The following is a 12823-nucleotide window of genomic DNA, read 5'->3' on the forward strand; positions in this document are numbered from 1 at the left end:
CACTGCCTCCGGAGGGGCTTCTTTAGGGGAGGACGAGGGAATATCCCCCCGCAACCCGAGTGCAAAACTCGGGGTTCTGTGGGCAGGCAAGCAGCCCGGGAAGCCGGGGCGGGAGCAGCGGGGCGCGGGGGTCGCGCCGAGCGGCCGCTGCGGGGAGCAGAGGGCGCCCGGGGTAGCGCTCCTGTGCTGGAGTGAGGCGGGAGAAAAGGAACCAGGGGGCAGCGCCCCTGGAAGCGCCAGCGGGGAACGCGATGAACTTCCCGATGGCTGAGAAGGTGCAGGTGCCCGGGGGAGGGCACGGGCCGCACTGGGAAGGGACCCTGGGCTTCCGGACAACCTTTCCCAGGACCCTCTAAAATGCGGCTGGACGGCGGCTTTATCCTCCCACGTGCCAAGCTCCAAGGGACCAAGGTAACAAGTTTGGTCCCTAGAAGAAAAACACAAAAGTATCCTGGCTGGGTACCCAGAAACTGAGAGGAGCTCTCGGGCTTCCCAGGAGGCAGCTAGACCCTGGCGAGGGAAACGGGGCTATCGCGCCAACGCGTTACTACCGCATTTCATCTCATCCCTTCTTCCTAGCCCCCGGCACTCTGTTGAGGTAAATCCACAGGCCGGTGGCCTTAGACAACACCTGAGGTATCATCCCACAGAGTAAACTCAGGGAAAGAAAAGAAAAGGGAAAAAAAAAGGAACAAACCTTGGATTCAAATCAGAGAAGCCAAGACATCAGTATCTATGGGATTGAAACATTTGGAGCAATAAAACTTACTAAGAAGTTGCAATTGTAAAAACTGTTGCACAGACTGGGAAATTGTTTCTCGTTATAAAGACCCAGGCTAATGCTAAGAAACATCTGTCTTCAGATTTCCTTACAAGATACTGCAAAAATATTTTTCTTGTCTCCTGCACACCAAGTATTTTTGTCACACACTTCTTTTCTAACACAGCCAAGACTTCTGCAATCCAGTTTTTTTTTTTCTGTTCTTTTTGCTAGCCTCTAAATTTTTCGTATTTCTGCCACTTCCAGTCATGTCTGTTACTTTTTAGTACTCTAGCAAGGAACTGATAGAAGTAACCTGTACCCACTTACTAGTTAGCACCTTGCAGCTTTTCCTCATCTTTTCAAGCAGATAAAACAGATTTCTGTAGCATTTTAAGATTTTACAGCTATGTTCAGAAGAGTATTTAACTTTGAGAAGAAATTTGCTTTTTCCTCAATAGTTTCAATTTTGAATGAGGTCAGGAAGATATTCCTGTAATAAAAGCAGGAACAACTTCTCCTTTCACAGGTACTTAACGCATTAAAAGAGAAAAAAAAAAAGTTACAGGGCAGGAACTACATATTAATTGGCTTCACTGTGCTTGAGTTACTATTTATTCTAAACTGGCACCAGCAGGGTTGTGCAGAGGGAAGGAGTCTGCAGTCCACAGAGTCTCTTGTTCACTGCCTGTTTGCCCTGTGCCCCAGGAAATGCCCCCTGGACATTCGCACAAGCACAAGGAATAGGTTCTCAGTGGTAGCTCACCTACTCATCAAAAATCAGTTCAAGACCAAGGATTTTAAATCTCATTCTGAGTAACCAGCTGTCCTGCCCAAGCCTCACTTCCTTTGGAAATAATTTCACAGACATCAGATCTCAAGCACTCTTGAATAATTTATGGCCTGGAGGGTAACAAATCTTTTTCATGAATATCTGTAACCTCCTACTAATAAATAATTAACTGTCTGCTCATTAACAGTACTAAGAATAAAAAAAGCATTAAATTTCCTAACATGGAGAATTTTTTTTAACTTTTCCATTGAGTCTCCAGGAATGCTAAGGTTTGATGTATCAAGTGTTCCAATACTAAGAAATTCCAACTAATAACATGACCAATAAAATTTATTAAGTATTATATTTACAACTATTTATATATCCCTTCCATAGATTAATATTAAAATAGACAATATACAATTTAAGAATTTTAATTCAAAGGCATTTTGTTGGAAAAAATAGGCTCTATTACGAGACCACCATATAAGAGCAAAAGGGTTTTTTTCTTTTACACAAAAATATTTTCAGTATAGGAAGTCATAGGTATGGCATTACAACAGCAGACTAATATGAAGTATGATTCTGTAAATATTACAACAGTTTAGGTATCAGTTATTGAAGGGAAGGAGTTCAGAGTCCTGTGGAGCATGCAATACAGTTCAATCCTCTTACAGTTATGGTGATGAAACAAGCAGCTAAATCAAACGCATGCCATACAAAAAGGAACTGCCAACCAGGAACACACTACACTTAATAAAAACGACAACTTTGGTCCAATAAAACATCAGACAAAACCAGTTTTACAGTTAAAATATCTATTTTATACAGGTTTGAACATTAATTACAAGACTATTTACATTTGCACAATATGTATAAAATAAATTATTTAAAAATGAAGACAATATTACATCTTTTTCCAAAAAGAAATCTGTACAATAATTTACAAAACATAATATAAGATTGATTCTTTTCCTCCAAGTCTTACACTTTCTTCCACAGGCTTTCTCATCATTTTTCTGTGGGAGTTCAACTGTTACTGAAGTTTCATAATACAAAGCTTTATAGCAGATTTTAAGCGTCGTTTGCTTTTTGGTGGATGTTTTAGTTATTAACAGCTTCCAGCGCTGTAAACTCACCAGGTTTTGTCATCTTTTTCAGCAATAAGCCCTAAAGTTACAGGCAATTTTAAAACACAGATAACAGCAGTTACTGGGAATCTGAATTTAAAATCAGCATCCATCTTCTGTGTTTGAACAAGTGTCTGTGCCACACTTCTCTGTAGGAACACTTGAATTATGGAGAAAGGTAGTATTCCACAGAATTAAGTGCTCTGTCTCAAAAGAAAAAATACCTTTGTGCACCACTGCACCTCAGTCTCCAGCTGTCCACAGGGAGGGACGAGCCAGACGGCGCTGGCTGTCATATGGGTGTCAATTCAAAGTCATCATTAACGTCAACAAGAGGAACATAAAACTCCTGAATTTCATAAATGCTGATAGATTTGTACGTAGCAGGATCAAGCTCTTGCAGTTTAAGCTGCCACTCCAGTCTCTGCACTGCGTTCAGCGCCGCTGCTTCGTGCTGCTGCCTCATCAAAAGGCACGTCTGGTTTAAAATCGAGAAAGAAGTTATTGAAGTATTCGAAAAAATATTATTGCAGCAAGTCTGAACACAGGAAATATCTCTAAGAGCCTCTCTGGTGATAGTAAATAATTCCCCCAGTATATATTTAGAAATTTGAAGAATATTCCATGACACTACATGGCAACAAAAGTTAGTTTTTTTCTACACTTATAGACTTTCCTTTGTGTTGCCCCCACAGAAGCCCATGATACTGCACACAAATCTAAATCTACTCTTTATTCATCTCATCTTCATGTTGACATTAATTTTTTTTTTTTTTTTTTTAAGTGGAAAAACCAAGAAGTGTACCTTTAATTTGTCAAATTTATCATCAACATCCTGCAGCCATGACATGAACTGTCTTGCATTAAATCGATCCCTCACCGATGTTTTGCTGTCATCCGTCTGCAAAAAACAAAAATTTATTCAAACCTGATGATTCAATCTGAAACATTAAAACACAAAACCTACTCTGTGGGACAAACAGTAAACAATCCCACAAACACTGCTTCCTATGGAAAAACGGATTCAAAGTATAAAGTTATATGAAAATATAAATGTTGACCAACACTTCCACTGTGAGCCAGCTGCTCACTAAAAATGAGTATTTTCAGATTTCCTCAAGCTATTTACTGTGCTCTGGTTTTGAAATTTAGAATTGCAGGCTTAAAGATTTACACCTTAAAGTCTTAACTAATAAAAGATCCTTCCACAAAATTACTGTCTCTCTTTTTTCTCTTTAAAATTCAGTATTGAATCAATATCCCTCAAGGGAAAGCAAAAACCTTAATAAAGGAAAAATTAAGCAGCCTCATTTAACTGACTACACAAGTATTGAAAGCAATTAAAAAATATTTCTGCCATCACAATCCCCAAAAGGAGATTAACAAATTGAGCAGGCCTGTATTACGTCCTGCTTAATGAAATAGTTTTATTTTTAATTCCAACTTTTTCAAAAGGATTTGGAATGTCACATCTGTCCACTGTGAAAAACTAGATATACTCTATGCTTAGTCCTAAAGCCAGACTATGCCAGTCTAACATTTAAATGATAACTACTAAATACAAGAAGCTGCTGTTCCTCTTTCAGAGAGAAAAGAAGACACTGCAGGAATTTGTACACTGTAGCAGAAGGAAAAAAAAGAAGCCTAACCAAATGTGCAAAGATCGACCTTTCTAGAGAACAAAATTAGTATTTGCTAATGAGGTAACAGGAAAATTGCAGGATGCATCACAAGACAATGTTTTCTTATGCATCTACATTCTTCCCATTAAACAAATTTTAATCAAACCATCAAGCTGGTAGTATAAAACTTTGATTTCAATTAAATAAAAATTTATTTCATAATTTGCTGAACATTATATGCAATGTAATTTCCTAAGAAAAATTACCACAGACTGAAACACAAAGTTGTTGAAGCAGTGAGGGGGAAGGAGAGGCATTTTATTACTGTTCTTGTTATTATTTAGGTGGTAAAAAAAAGGCAGTACTTGGGGGGCACACCTCAACTTCTCCCCCAACAAAGATTTCTTTTGTTTCATGAAATTCAAATACGGAATCAGCTTACTTAAAACAAATTGTAAAATGTTAACTACAAAAATGCAGTTATGTGCACAACTCACGTATTCCTCATCTCTAAAAGGCTCCAGGCCTATGAATTAGAGCAGAAATAAAGCAAAGGATATTCCAGATTTTGGAAGAGAAAAATTTATGCCCTATCAGTTAGAAGTACTAAGGAAACGATGCTTTAAAAATTTTCTCTGTGAAGCTTAAAATGAGACAACAATACAGTCTCCATAAACTGCTATCTCCTGCTGAATCACCTTGTAGGGCATAGCTCTAGTTCTTTAAAGACTGGGGAAAAATGTAGTACCTGACTGAAGAAACACTGGAAGCTGTAATAATTCTATAAAGGCCTGCAGAACTAATGTAAAATCTCCCATATGTTGGAAATGCACGTGTTTAATTTTAAAACGCCCAACATCCAATGCACCAACGCTTTTACTACACCCAAACATCAACATTTCCTCCTTGCATTATGTGCTTCTCACAGCCACTGTAACAGGTGTCAAATGCTGGTTCTGTGTTTGTTAATTGGAAAAACTGTCCACAAAATACCAACACCACGAGATTATTTTCCCTTAGAGATACAGCTGCAGCCAACTTTTGAGTGACAGTCCATACAACATACACAGATTGTGAAGCACATTTCTTATTTTATATGTTTTAATCAGGACTAAATACTCACACTGAACACGTAAATAACAGGGCACAGGTAAGTCATATGGAGCCTGAAGTAATTTTGAAAAAGGTTATTCCATCATTTGACATTTCACTGTTGGTTATCTGTTTTTTATGGTACAGTTCTAGCGACTGCCTTGTACAGAGGAAGAAAGTATAATGTGGACATGCCCACAAAACATCTCCAGAGTTCATAAACCAATTTCATCACTTCACACACCACTGCATTCCAATTATCTGGATTACTGACAGATGTCATGCTGATAATTTCTTTGCTCTTGTTTAAGCTATATTTGTAAGATTTAAAACCATGTTCTGTTTATGACTGAAATCTGTTTTTTATAACAAAATCAGCAGAGGAATTTTCTTATTTTATTCATCTCATAATTCCTGGACGTGGAAGAAAACCAGACATGGCAGAAAACAGAAAAAACACATACATACACCCATATCCTCCCATTACTGTACACCCAACTGAGGCCTAATATAAATAACAACCTACAGCGAGCATAAACTTAATTCCAGGCAAATCAACAACAATTTTGCTATGGGAACAGAATTCTCTCTGAATGCTTGAGCCAGGCTAGCAAGACCTTTTTGTCTGAAGCTGTGAAGGACAAACCTTTACCTGAGCATCCAGAGGCACGTTGTACACCTCAGCATCCAGGAGCACAGTGCAGGCACTGAAGGGCAGAGTTTGATTAGCCAAGGTCCTGGCTGCTCGGTAGTGAACACGTAAAACCTCTTGCTCATTAGAGACAATAAGCTTTTCCTAATTAAGATATCAATATACAGATACACATTTAGTAAGTTAAACATTCATAAAAATGTCCACTCATTTAAACAAGCCCTCTTTTCAGGGCTTACACTTTTGAACACTGTGAGAAATGGGCTGCTGAAGGTAGGAGAGGTTGTTCTTCTAATCAAATACAAAAGTTCAATTTGATGATGCAAATAGTGTCCCATGGATGTCAGAACTGAAAACACCTTCTCCTCAGCCCCAGCCTCCACTGATGGCTGAATGTTTCCACTTACTGAGGCAAGTCCTGGTTAATGAGGGTGGTGAAAGATGAAAGGTAGGAGGAGTATAGGCTTAGGATACACATTTGTGAATGTTAACTGAATTAAGCCTTTTACTCCAGGCACAGTGGCCAAGCAAACTGAAGCAGAAATACATTATTTGCAGATTAATTTTTTTAAAACAACATGCAGTAACTCCCTAAATTCACATTTGCATAAATATTCTTTCCTAAACTGAGACAAAAAAAAACACAACTCACTTGACAAAACTTGACTGACAGTTGTATAAAGTGGATTTCATTTGAAGAACAGCCTATATGAACAAAATAACTAGGAATATGCACAATTTTTTAAGACACAGAAGGATGTTTGTATGTGTTTACTGCTCTACAATAAAATGGCTCTATTTTTTATCAAAACAAAAGAAGGTGCATTATAATATTAGAATATATTTCCTGTTTTTCAGAAAACAGGAAAAGGACCTTTCCTTTGGTTAGAATCCCAGAGTCTGTGCTGGAATGGACCTTCAAGATTATCTATCTACAAACCCCCAGCTGTGGGCAAGAACACCCTCCACTAGACCAGTTTGGTCAGGGCTCCACACAGCCTAGCATTGAACACTGCCTGAGATGGGGCATCCACAGCTTCTCTGGGCAACCTGTTCCAGTGCCTCACCACCTCACAATAAAGAATTTCTTCTTAATAGCTGATCTAAATTTCTATTCTTTTGGTCTACAACTGTACCTCCCTTTGTCTTATCACTATTTGCCTGTGTTAAAAGTCACTTTCCCTCTTTTATATAAGCCCCTTAAATACTGAAATGCCCCAATGAAGTCTCCCTGGAGCCTTCTCTTCTCCAGCTTTCTCAGTCTGATCTCCATAAGAGAGGTGCTCCAGCCCTCTCATCAGTTTCCTGGCCCTGCTCTGGACTCACTCCAACAGGTCTATGTTCTCCTCCTGCTGGGGACCCCAGGGCTGGATGCAGCACTCTAAGGGGGGGATGTCTCACCAGAGCAGAGTAGAGGGACAGAATCCCCTCCCTTGCCCTCCTGACCACAATATTTTTAGTTCTTTTCACTCAGAACATGAACCATGTTTACCATTTCTGTGCTGCTAATTTTATACTCTTCACTGAAATACTAATTTCAAGTAAAACCCCTCCCTCAGCTGGGTTTGTTAAGTCACATTGAAACTGTCAACTGAAAAAGTATCACACTGGGTTTGATGTGGCAGCTCCTTGTATAACTATGTGGTAATCCTTATGATGCATCCATGTTGGAAAGGGGCCCTGCCTGTGCCCACAAGCTATCTGGCTCATGACACTGGCATCTAAAGCTAGGTTACCAAGGAAAAGGGGCAACCTAAAACTAAAGAATATCCCTAAACCAGGAATATTTTCTCTATTTCTGTGCTCAAAATCAGTGATGCCTACAGATGTAGTTCTAATATAATGTTAGGCAGTTTCTGAGCAGAATATTACCAAACATATTTCAGTCTTAGAGCTACATGTGTCTCCTCTCAATACAGAATTTACTCTATCTTCAGTCAATTTGGTTCTTAAGTCTACAACCATCATTAGCTTTCAAAACAATGGTGTGAAGCTTCCTTCCCATTGCCTCTAGGATAAATCTGGGACACGGCTCAGAGCAATTAACAGGAAAAAGCTGTTGTCTTAACAACTTGAAGGTTCTGCAAACAGCTGTTCAAACCCTTTCCCTCCCCCCCCACTTCGAAGTTTCTCCAATTAATAAATTTGGATAGAAAGAAGATTGCTTCTAAACATTGTTCATTGAAAAGGCAAAAAATCCAAAAGCTTAAATCCAGGACATAACAAATCAATTAGTCTCACCCTTTCAATACTGTGCTGTAAACGTAGCTTCATCCTTACGACCTCCTGTTGTTTAAATAGTTCCTTAAGTGGGTCTGACAGTGATGGAGGGGGTGTAATCTGTGGAAAAAGTTTTACAAATTATATAGTGAATGTGTATTCCACATCTTTAGCATTGCTTATGTGATCTATTAAAAAAAAAAAAAACCCCAAGAAACAATAAGGCATTTAAAAAAAAAAATTTACTTTTTGCTTTCCATTAATTATGTAAATTCAATGTGTTTGCAGTAAAAGGTTTTAAGGATTCCATACCATAAAATTAATAAACCCAGGTGAAAACAACTTTTCAAGCTGTTTAGAGTTTCTAACCAGTCATTATCAGCATTCCATAGCTGTTCTTTTTAAAAGGCTATACTGCAGTATATAGTAAGAATACAACTTGCTTCCTATTCTGAAGATTCTTTAAAGCACAGCTGTTCATTTTGAGAAGATAAAAACTGCCTAGCAAAATGCAAGAAAAAAGTAAAAAAAAAAAAAGTGCATTTTATACTGCACAAAAGATAACCAACCATACTCCTAATCTTTCAATCACACAGAACACAAGAAAGCACAAAAAGTAGACTAGAGACCCAGACAGTAGCTTGAAAAAGTGATTCTTCCTGTCAGTTATTTAAATAAGTTTTTAAAAAAACTTATTCCTTAAAAAGAAAATAATTTTAAAAAATCAAATAGACTTGAGTGACATATCAATACTGTTACTGATTTGCTATACTAGAAACATTTTGCATCTTCAGTCAATTACAGCAAACAGCCAGAATTACTGTCTGGTCTGAGCTGTATGAAAAACACTGACAAGGCACTTGGAGCCCTCCTGGCAACTGCAGAAATCAGATGCTTGTTCAGAAGTAGCTAACAAACTTCTTGGGAGTTTTACGGCTCCACCCAAAGTTCACTTTCCTTTATGCCAGTTCTACCTGACAGTTCAGCATGGGTTTTAACACCTGACAGACATAGGAGCACTGATACTGCTTTGGAAAGACCCATCCACACTACATGAAACACTGCCTATTACCACTGATACTCAAAAACCACAGCTCAAATACATACCTGCAGTTACTATACCCTGCCTCATACCCTAACACAAGCAGAAAGATAAATAACTCTTTTCAATAAAATGGATCCTTCAACTGTCAAGAAGTAGTAAATCCATGATGGAGATACAGACACACTGTAGGTTAAACTAGATTATTAGTAAGAATCTTGCACCTATACATTCCAGCAACCAAGTGATTTATCTACCAGAAACGCCTGAATTAGTATCATATTGGAACATTATTTCAGGACAATTTTTTCCCCAATTGGAAGTTAGCCAATGTCTCTGGAATTAATAGCACATAATCTGAATAACTGATTGCAGTTCATTCCTTAAATTATTATATTGTATAAAATGACATTAAACTCCTTCACATTTCAAAGTACAGAAGATAAGACTTCATTTTTCTTAGTGAAAACAGTTTGGTTCTCAAACCAGTAATGTTTATGGCATATGCCATTTTGTGTGAAACAGCAGTATTATAAACAAATACAACCCCTATAGTCCAATATTTCCTAAAGATTTTGCACTCATGGTACAGTACAATAGTGCTGTCAGAGTCTTTCAATAAAATAAGACAAGATGCTTGTAAATAATATCAAGCTTTAATTTTAATAAACCCAAAACATCTCCCAAAGTCTCCATTATTTTGATTACAGAAAAACACACAGTTAAGAAGGAAGACAGAGTATTTAAATAAGCTTTGGATTTATGCACCTGGATTTTCCAGAAATAAAAATTTCAGAGCTGGCAAGCATCTGTATCACTTGAACAATTTCACAGAATCACAGAATGGTCTGGGTAGGAAGGGACCTCAGGGGTCATCGAGTTCCAAGCCTCCTGCCATGTGCAGGGATGCCACCCACTAGACCAGGTTACTCAAGGCCCCATCCAATCTGGCACTGAAGATTCCCAGGGATGAGGCATCCACAGTTTCTCTTGGCAACCTGCTCCAGTGTCTGTCTCACCACTCTCACAGTGAAGAATTTTTTCCTACTACCTAATCTAAACCTGCCTCTCTCAGCTTGAAGCCATTCACCCTTGTAATGTCACTATATTTCAAATATTTTAAAATGTTATTCCCTTAAATTTACAGACAGTTTAACTGTGCAACAGAAATAAGAATCAACACCATAGAAATAACCTGACAAGAAGCTGATCATCCTGACAGCAGAGCTGAGTGGACTTTTATTCAAACATGTAGAGCTCTGTTTCAGCAGATTATGCTCAGCCCTGAACACAGATCATGTTCAGACTTGTGTGACACTGACAGGTCTCCATGACCCCAGAGATCCCTACTGCCACTGGATACATTCATAAACTCTTCACTTCCACCCAGCCCAGCACCACCTGCCAAAATGTACAGCTAAATATTAGGTTTGGTTACAGTCATTTATGGAATTATCTGTTTTGTCCTCTCTTCTTGGAAACTTGGGAAGAGTGATCCTCAGATCCTTAGGAGTCTGAACACAGGACTGGGGCAGTTGCACACCACCTGCTGGAAATCCCAGCTTGTGAACCAGCACTGGATTCAGACAAAGGAAATTGGTTTCTTTGAGACCAAAAAGTCTGACTTAAAGGCTGTGAGGCAGGAACAGCCAGAGGAGCCTCTTGGACCCTCTAGTCAAAGAAACTATTACTAAAGAAAAAACAACAAAAAAAAAAGTGCAGGGAAAATACAAACACATAAATTGGACTTGCAAGAACAGAGCATGAAACTGAACACCACAAAAAAAAGGTGCCCTCTGTTTTTGCACAGCCGAAGTATCAAACTATTTTAAGGGCCAAGACTCCCTACATAAGTGAGGGAAACAAAGGGGCTCTGCCTGCTTCAGAGAATTCTCTTTTCCCAGTCTGAGAAATGACCCAGAAAGGCCAGACAGATCTTGGCCTTGTGCCTCTGCTCCACCTCACTTGGAGCCAGCCATTAGAGCAGGTCTGATTGGCCAGAGCTCATGTTCAAGGCATGCCTTTCCCATCTCCAACACATCAAAATCCATCAGCAACTGTCCTGCAGGCCTTGCATGCTTCAAAACAACTACAACTACAGCATCAACTCTTCTCTCTATAAACCTTCAATCCCCATTTTGCCTGCTACAAACCTCCTCTCTTCTATGTCATCCAAACAACTGGCCTGCTCCAATGCCCTATTTCATGCATTTTGAAAACAAGTTTCTGGTAACACCCCTAAAATTAGATCTTACTACCTGAGTTTCTACAGCAATGCCAGGGACAAAGGACAGAATCCCCTTTACTACAAACACATCTGCTAGATAGCCACTGGAGATTGGCAGTGAATTATCCTGGCACCTCCTCTCAGGAGACAATACAGATAAAGATGACTGAACCCTGCAGAACTTGGAACAATCTGAAAGGCAACAGAGCCAAGTACAATTGAAATTTCTCTGTTAGACAATTCTGATTTGTTTCCTTCTATTTTGAACTGACCTGATGTCTCCTACCTTATGTTTTGTATTTGTACTGGTGAGAGGGAAGCCATAATTCATACACAAATATCCTCACAGCCTTAGGTGATCCAGACTGTAAATTACAATATATAAACAAGGCTGTGGAAACAAGGTTTTAGCACACCATCTCCTGGTTCCCACCTACAGCATGTTTGAAGTTCATCAGATAAACTACAGTGCATCATTAAAATTCCAATGCAGAGAACAGTAAACACACTGTTCCATACACCAACCATTCCGAGTCTCAGAGTGTCAGAGCTAACTACACGGTCTCCACACAGAGCTACACAAAGGATATCTGTAACACAGGAATAATTAAAGAAAGAGTATCTACTTTCTCTTTATGTAAATTGATGAGGCAAAAATTTGGTTAACAGAGAATCAATAGAGAATTGAAGGAAAAAACTGCAAAACAAACATGACAAAAAAGGTATTTTTACAGTTGCTTATTAAATTCTGCATTTTAGGCATAACAATACACAATTAATATTTCAGAGAGACTAAGCCTAGTCTTTATTTTCACTTTGTTGGACAATGTCAACAAGAAACAAACACTCATTTCTGAGAATTAAATGATCCTTGGTTTAGCAATTCTCCTGTTTATGGTATTTGTAACAGGAATTATTAGGATTGTGATTTTCAGTGGTGACAAAATATAATCGTTACTACACTGTGTACACAAGCAAATTCTGCCAATAAGTTAAATCTGAAATATTACTAATTTTTTAAACAATATTTTTTTTCTGAAAGGAAACCTGAGAAGTTTTATCAAAATTGTACATTTACACAAGTGACAGTAATTAAATAAAGCACTTAGCTGCATTGGAGATTTTTCAGACAAACAAAACTGAAATGCTTAGAGTATCTTCTTATTTAGAGCAAAACTCATGCTTTTTCTTATACTTTAATTCTAATGAAAATAATCACCAATTTCCTAATAATTTATCTTGGCTTCTCAAAATTTATCTTCTTCCTTTTTGCTTCTAGGAACTTGAAATAAAAAGTTCCATTTGT

At 38.4% G+C, this 12823-nt stretch overlaps 1 protein-coding gene across 3 annotated transcripts in view; it reads right to left on the minus strand.

The window, feature by feature from the left end:
- Positions 1 to 1950: 1950 nt before the first annotated feature.
- ANKRD12 (ankyrin repeat domain 12) overlaps positions 1951 to 12823 on the minus strand; it is a 59108-nt gene continuing 48235 nt past the window's right edge. For all 3 annotated transcript variants that reach the window (XM_059858207.1, XM_059858218.1, XM_059858224.1), the window contains 4 exons: positions 8270 to 8368; positions 6029 to 6172; positions 3468 to 3563; positions 1951 to 3140 (listed from right to left, as the gene is read on the minus strand). In XM_059858207.1, the coding sequence (XP_059714190.1) occupies positions 2955 to 3140; positions 3468 to 3563; positions 6029 to 6172; positions 8270 to 8368 (525 nt within the window). In that variant the 3' untranslated portion in view covers positions 1951 to 2954. The remainder of the gene's footprint in view (positions 3141 to 3467; positions 3564 to 6028; positions 6173 to 8269; positions 8369 to 12823) is intronic.

This window comes from Haemorhous mexicanus, chromosome 1 (assembly GCF_027477595.1).
Source record: "Haemorhous mexicanus isolate bHaeMex1 chromosome 1, bHaeMex1.pri, whole genome shotgun sequence".
Taxonomy (NCBI): domain Eukaryota; kingdom Metazoa; phylum Chordata; class Aves; order Passeriformes; family Fringillidae; genus Haemorhous; species Haemorhous mexicanus.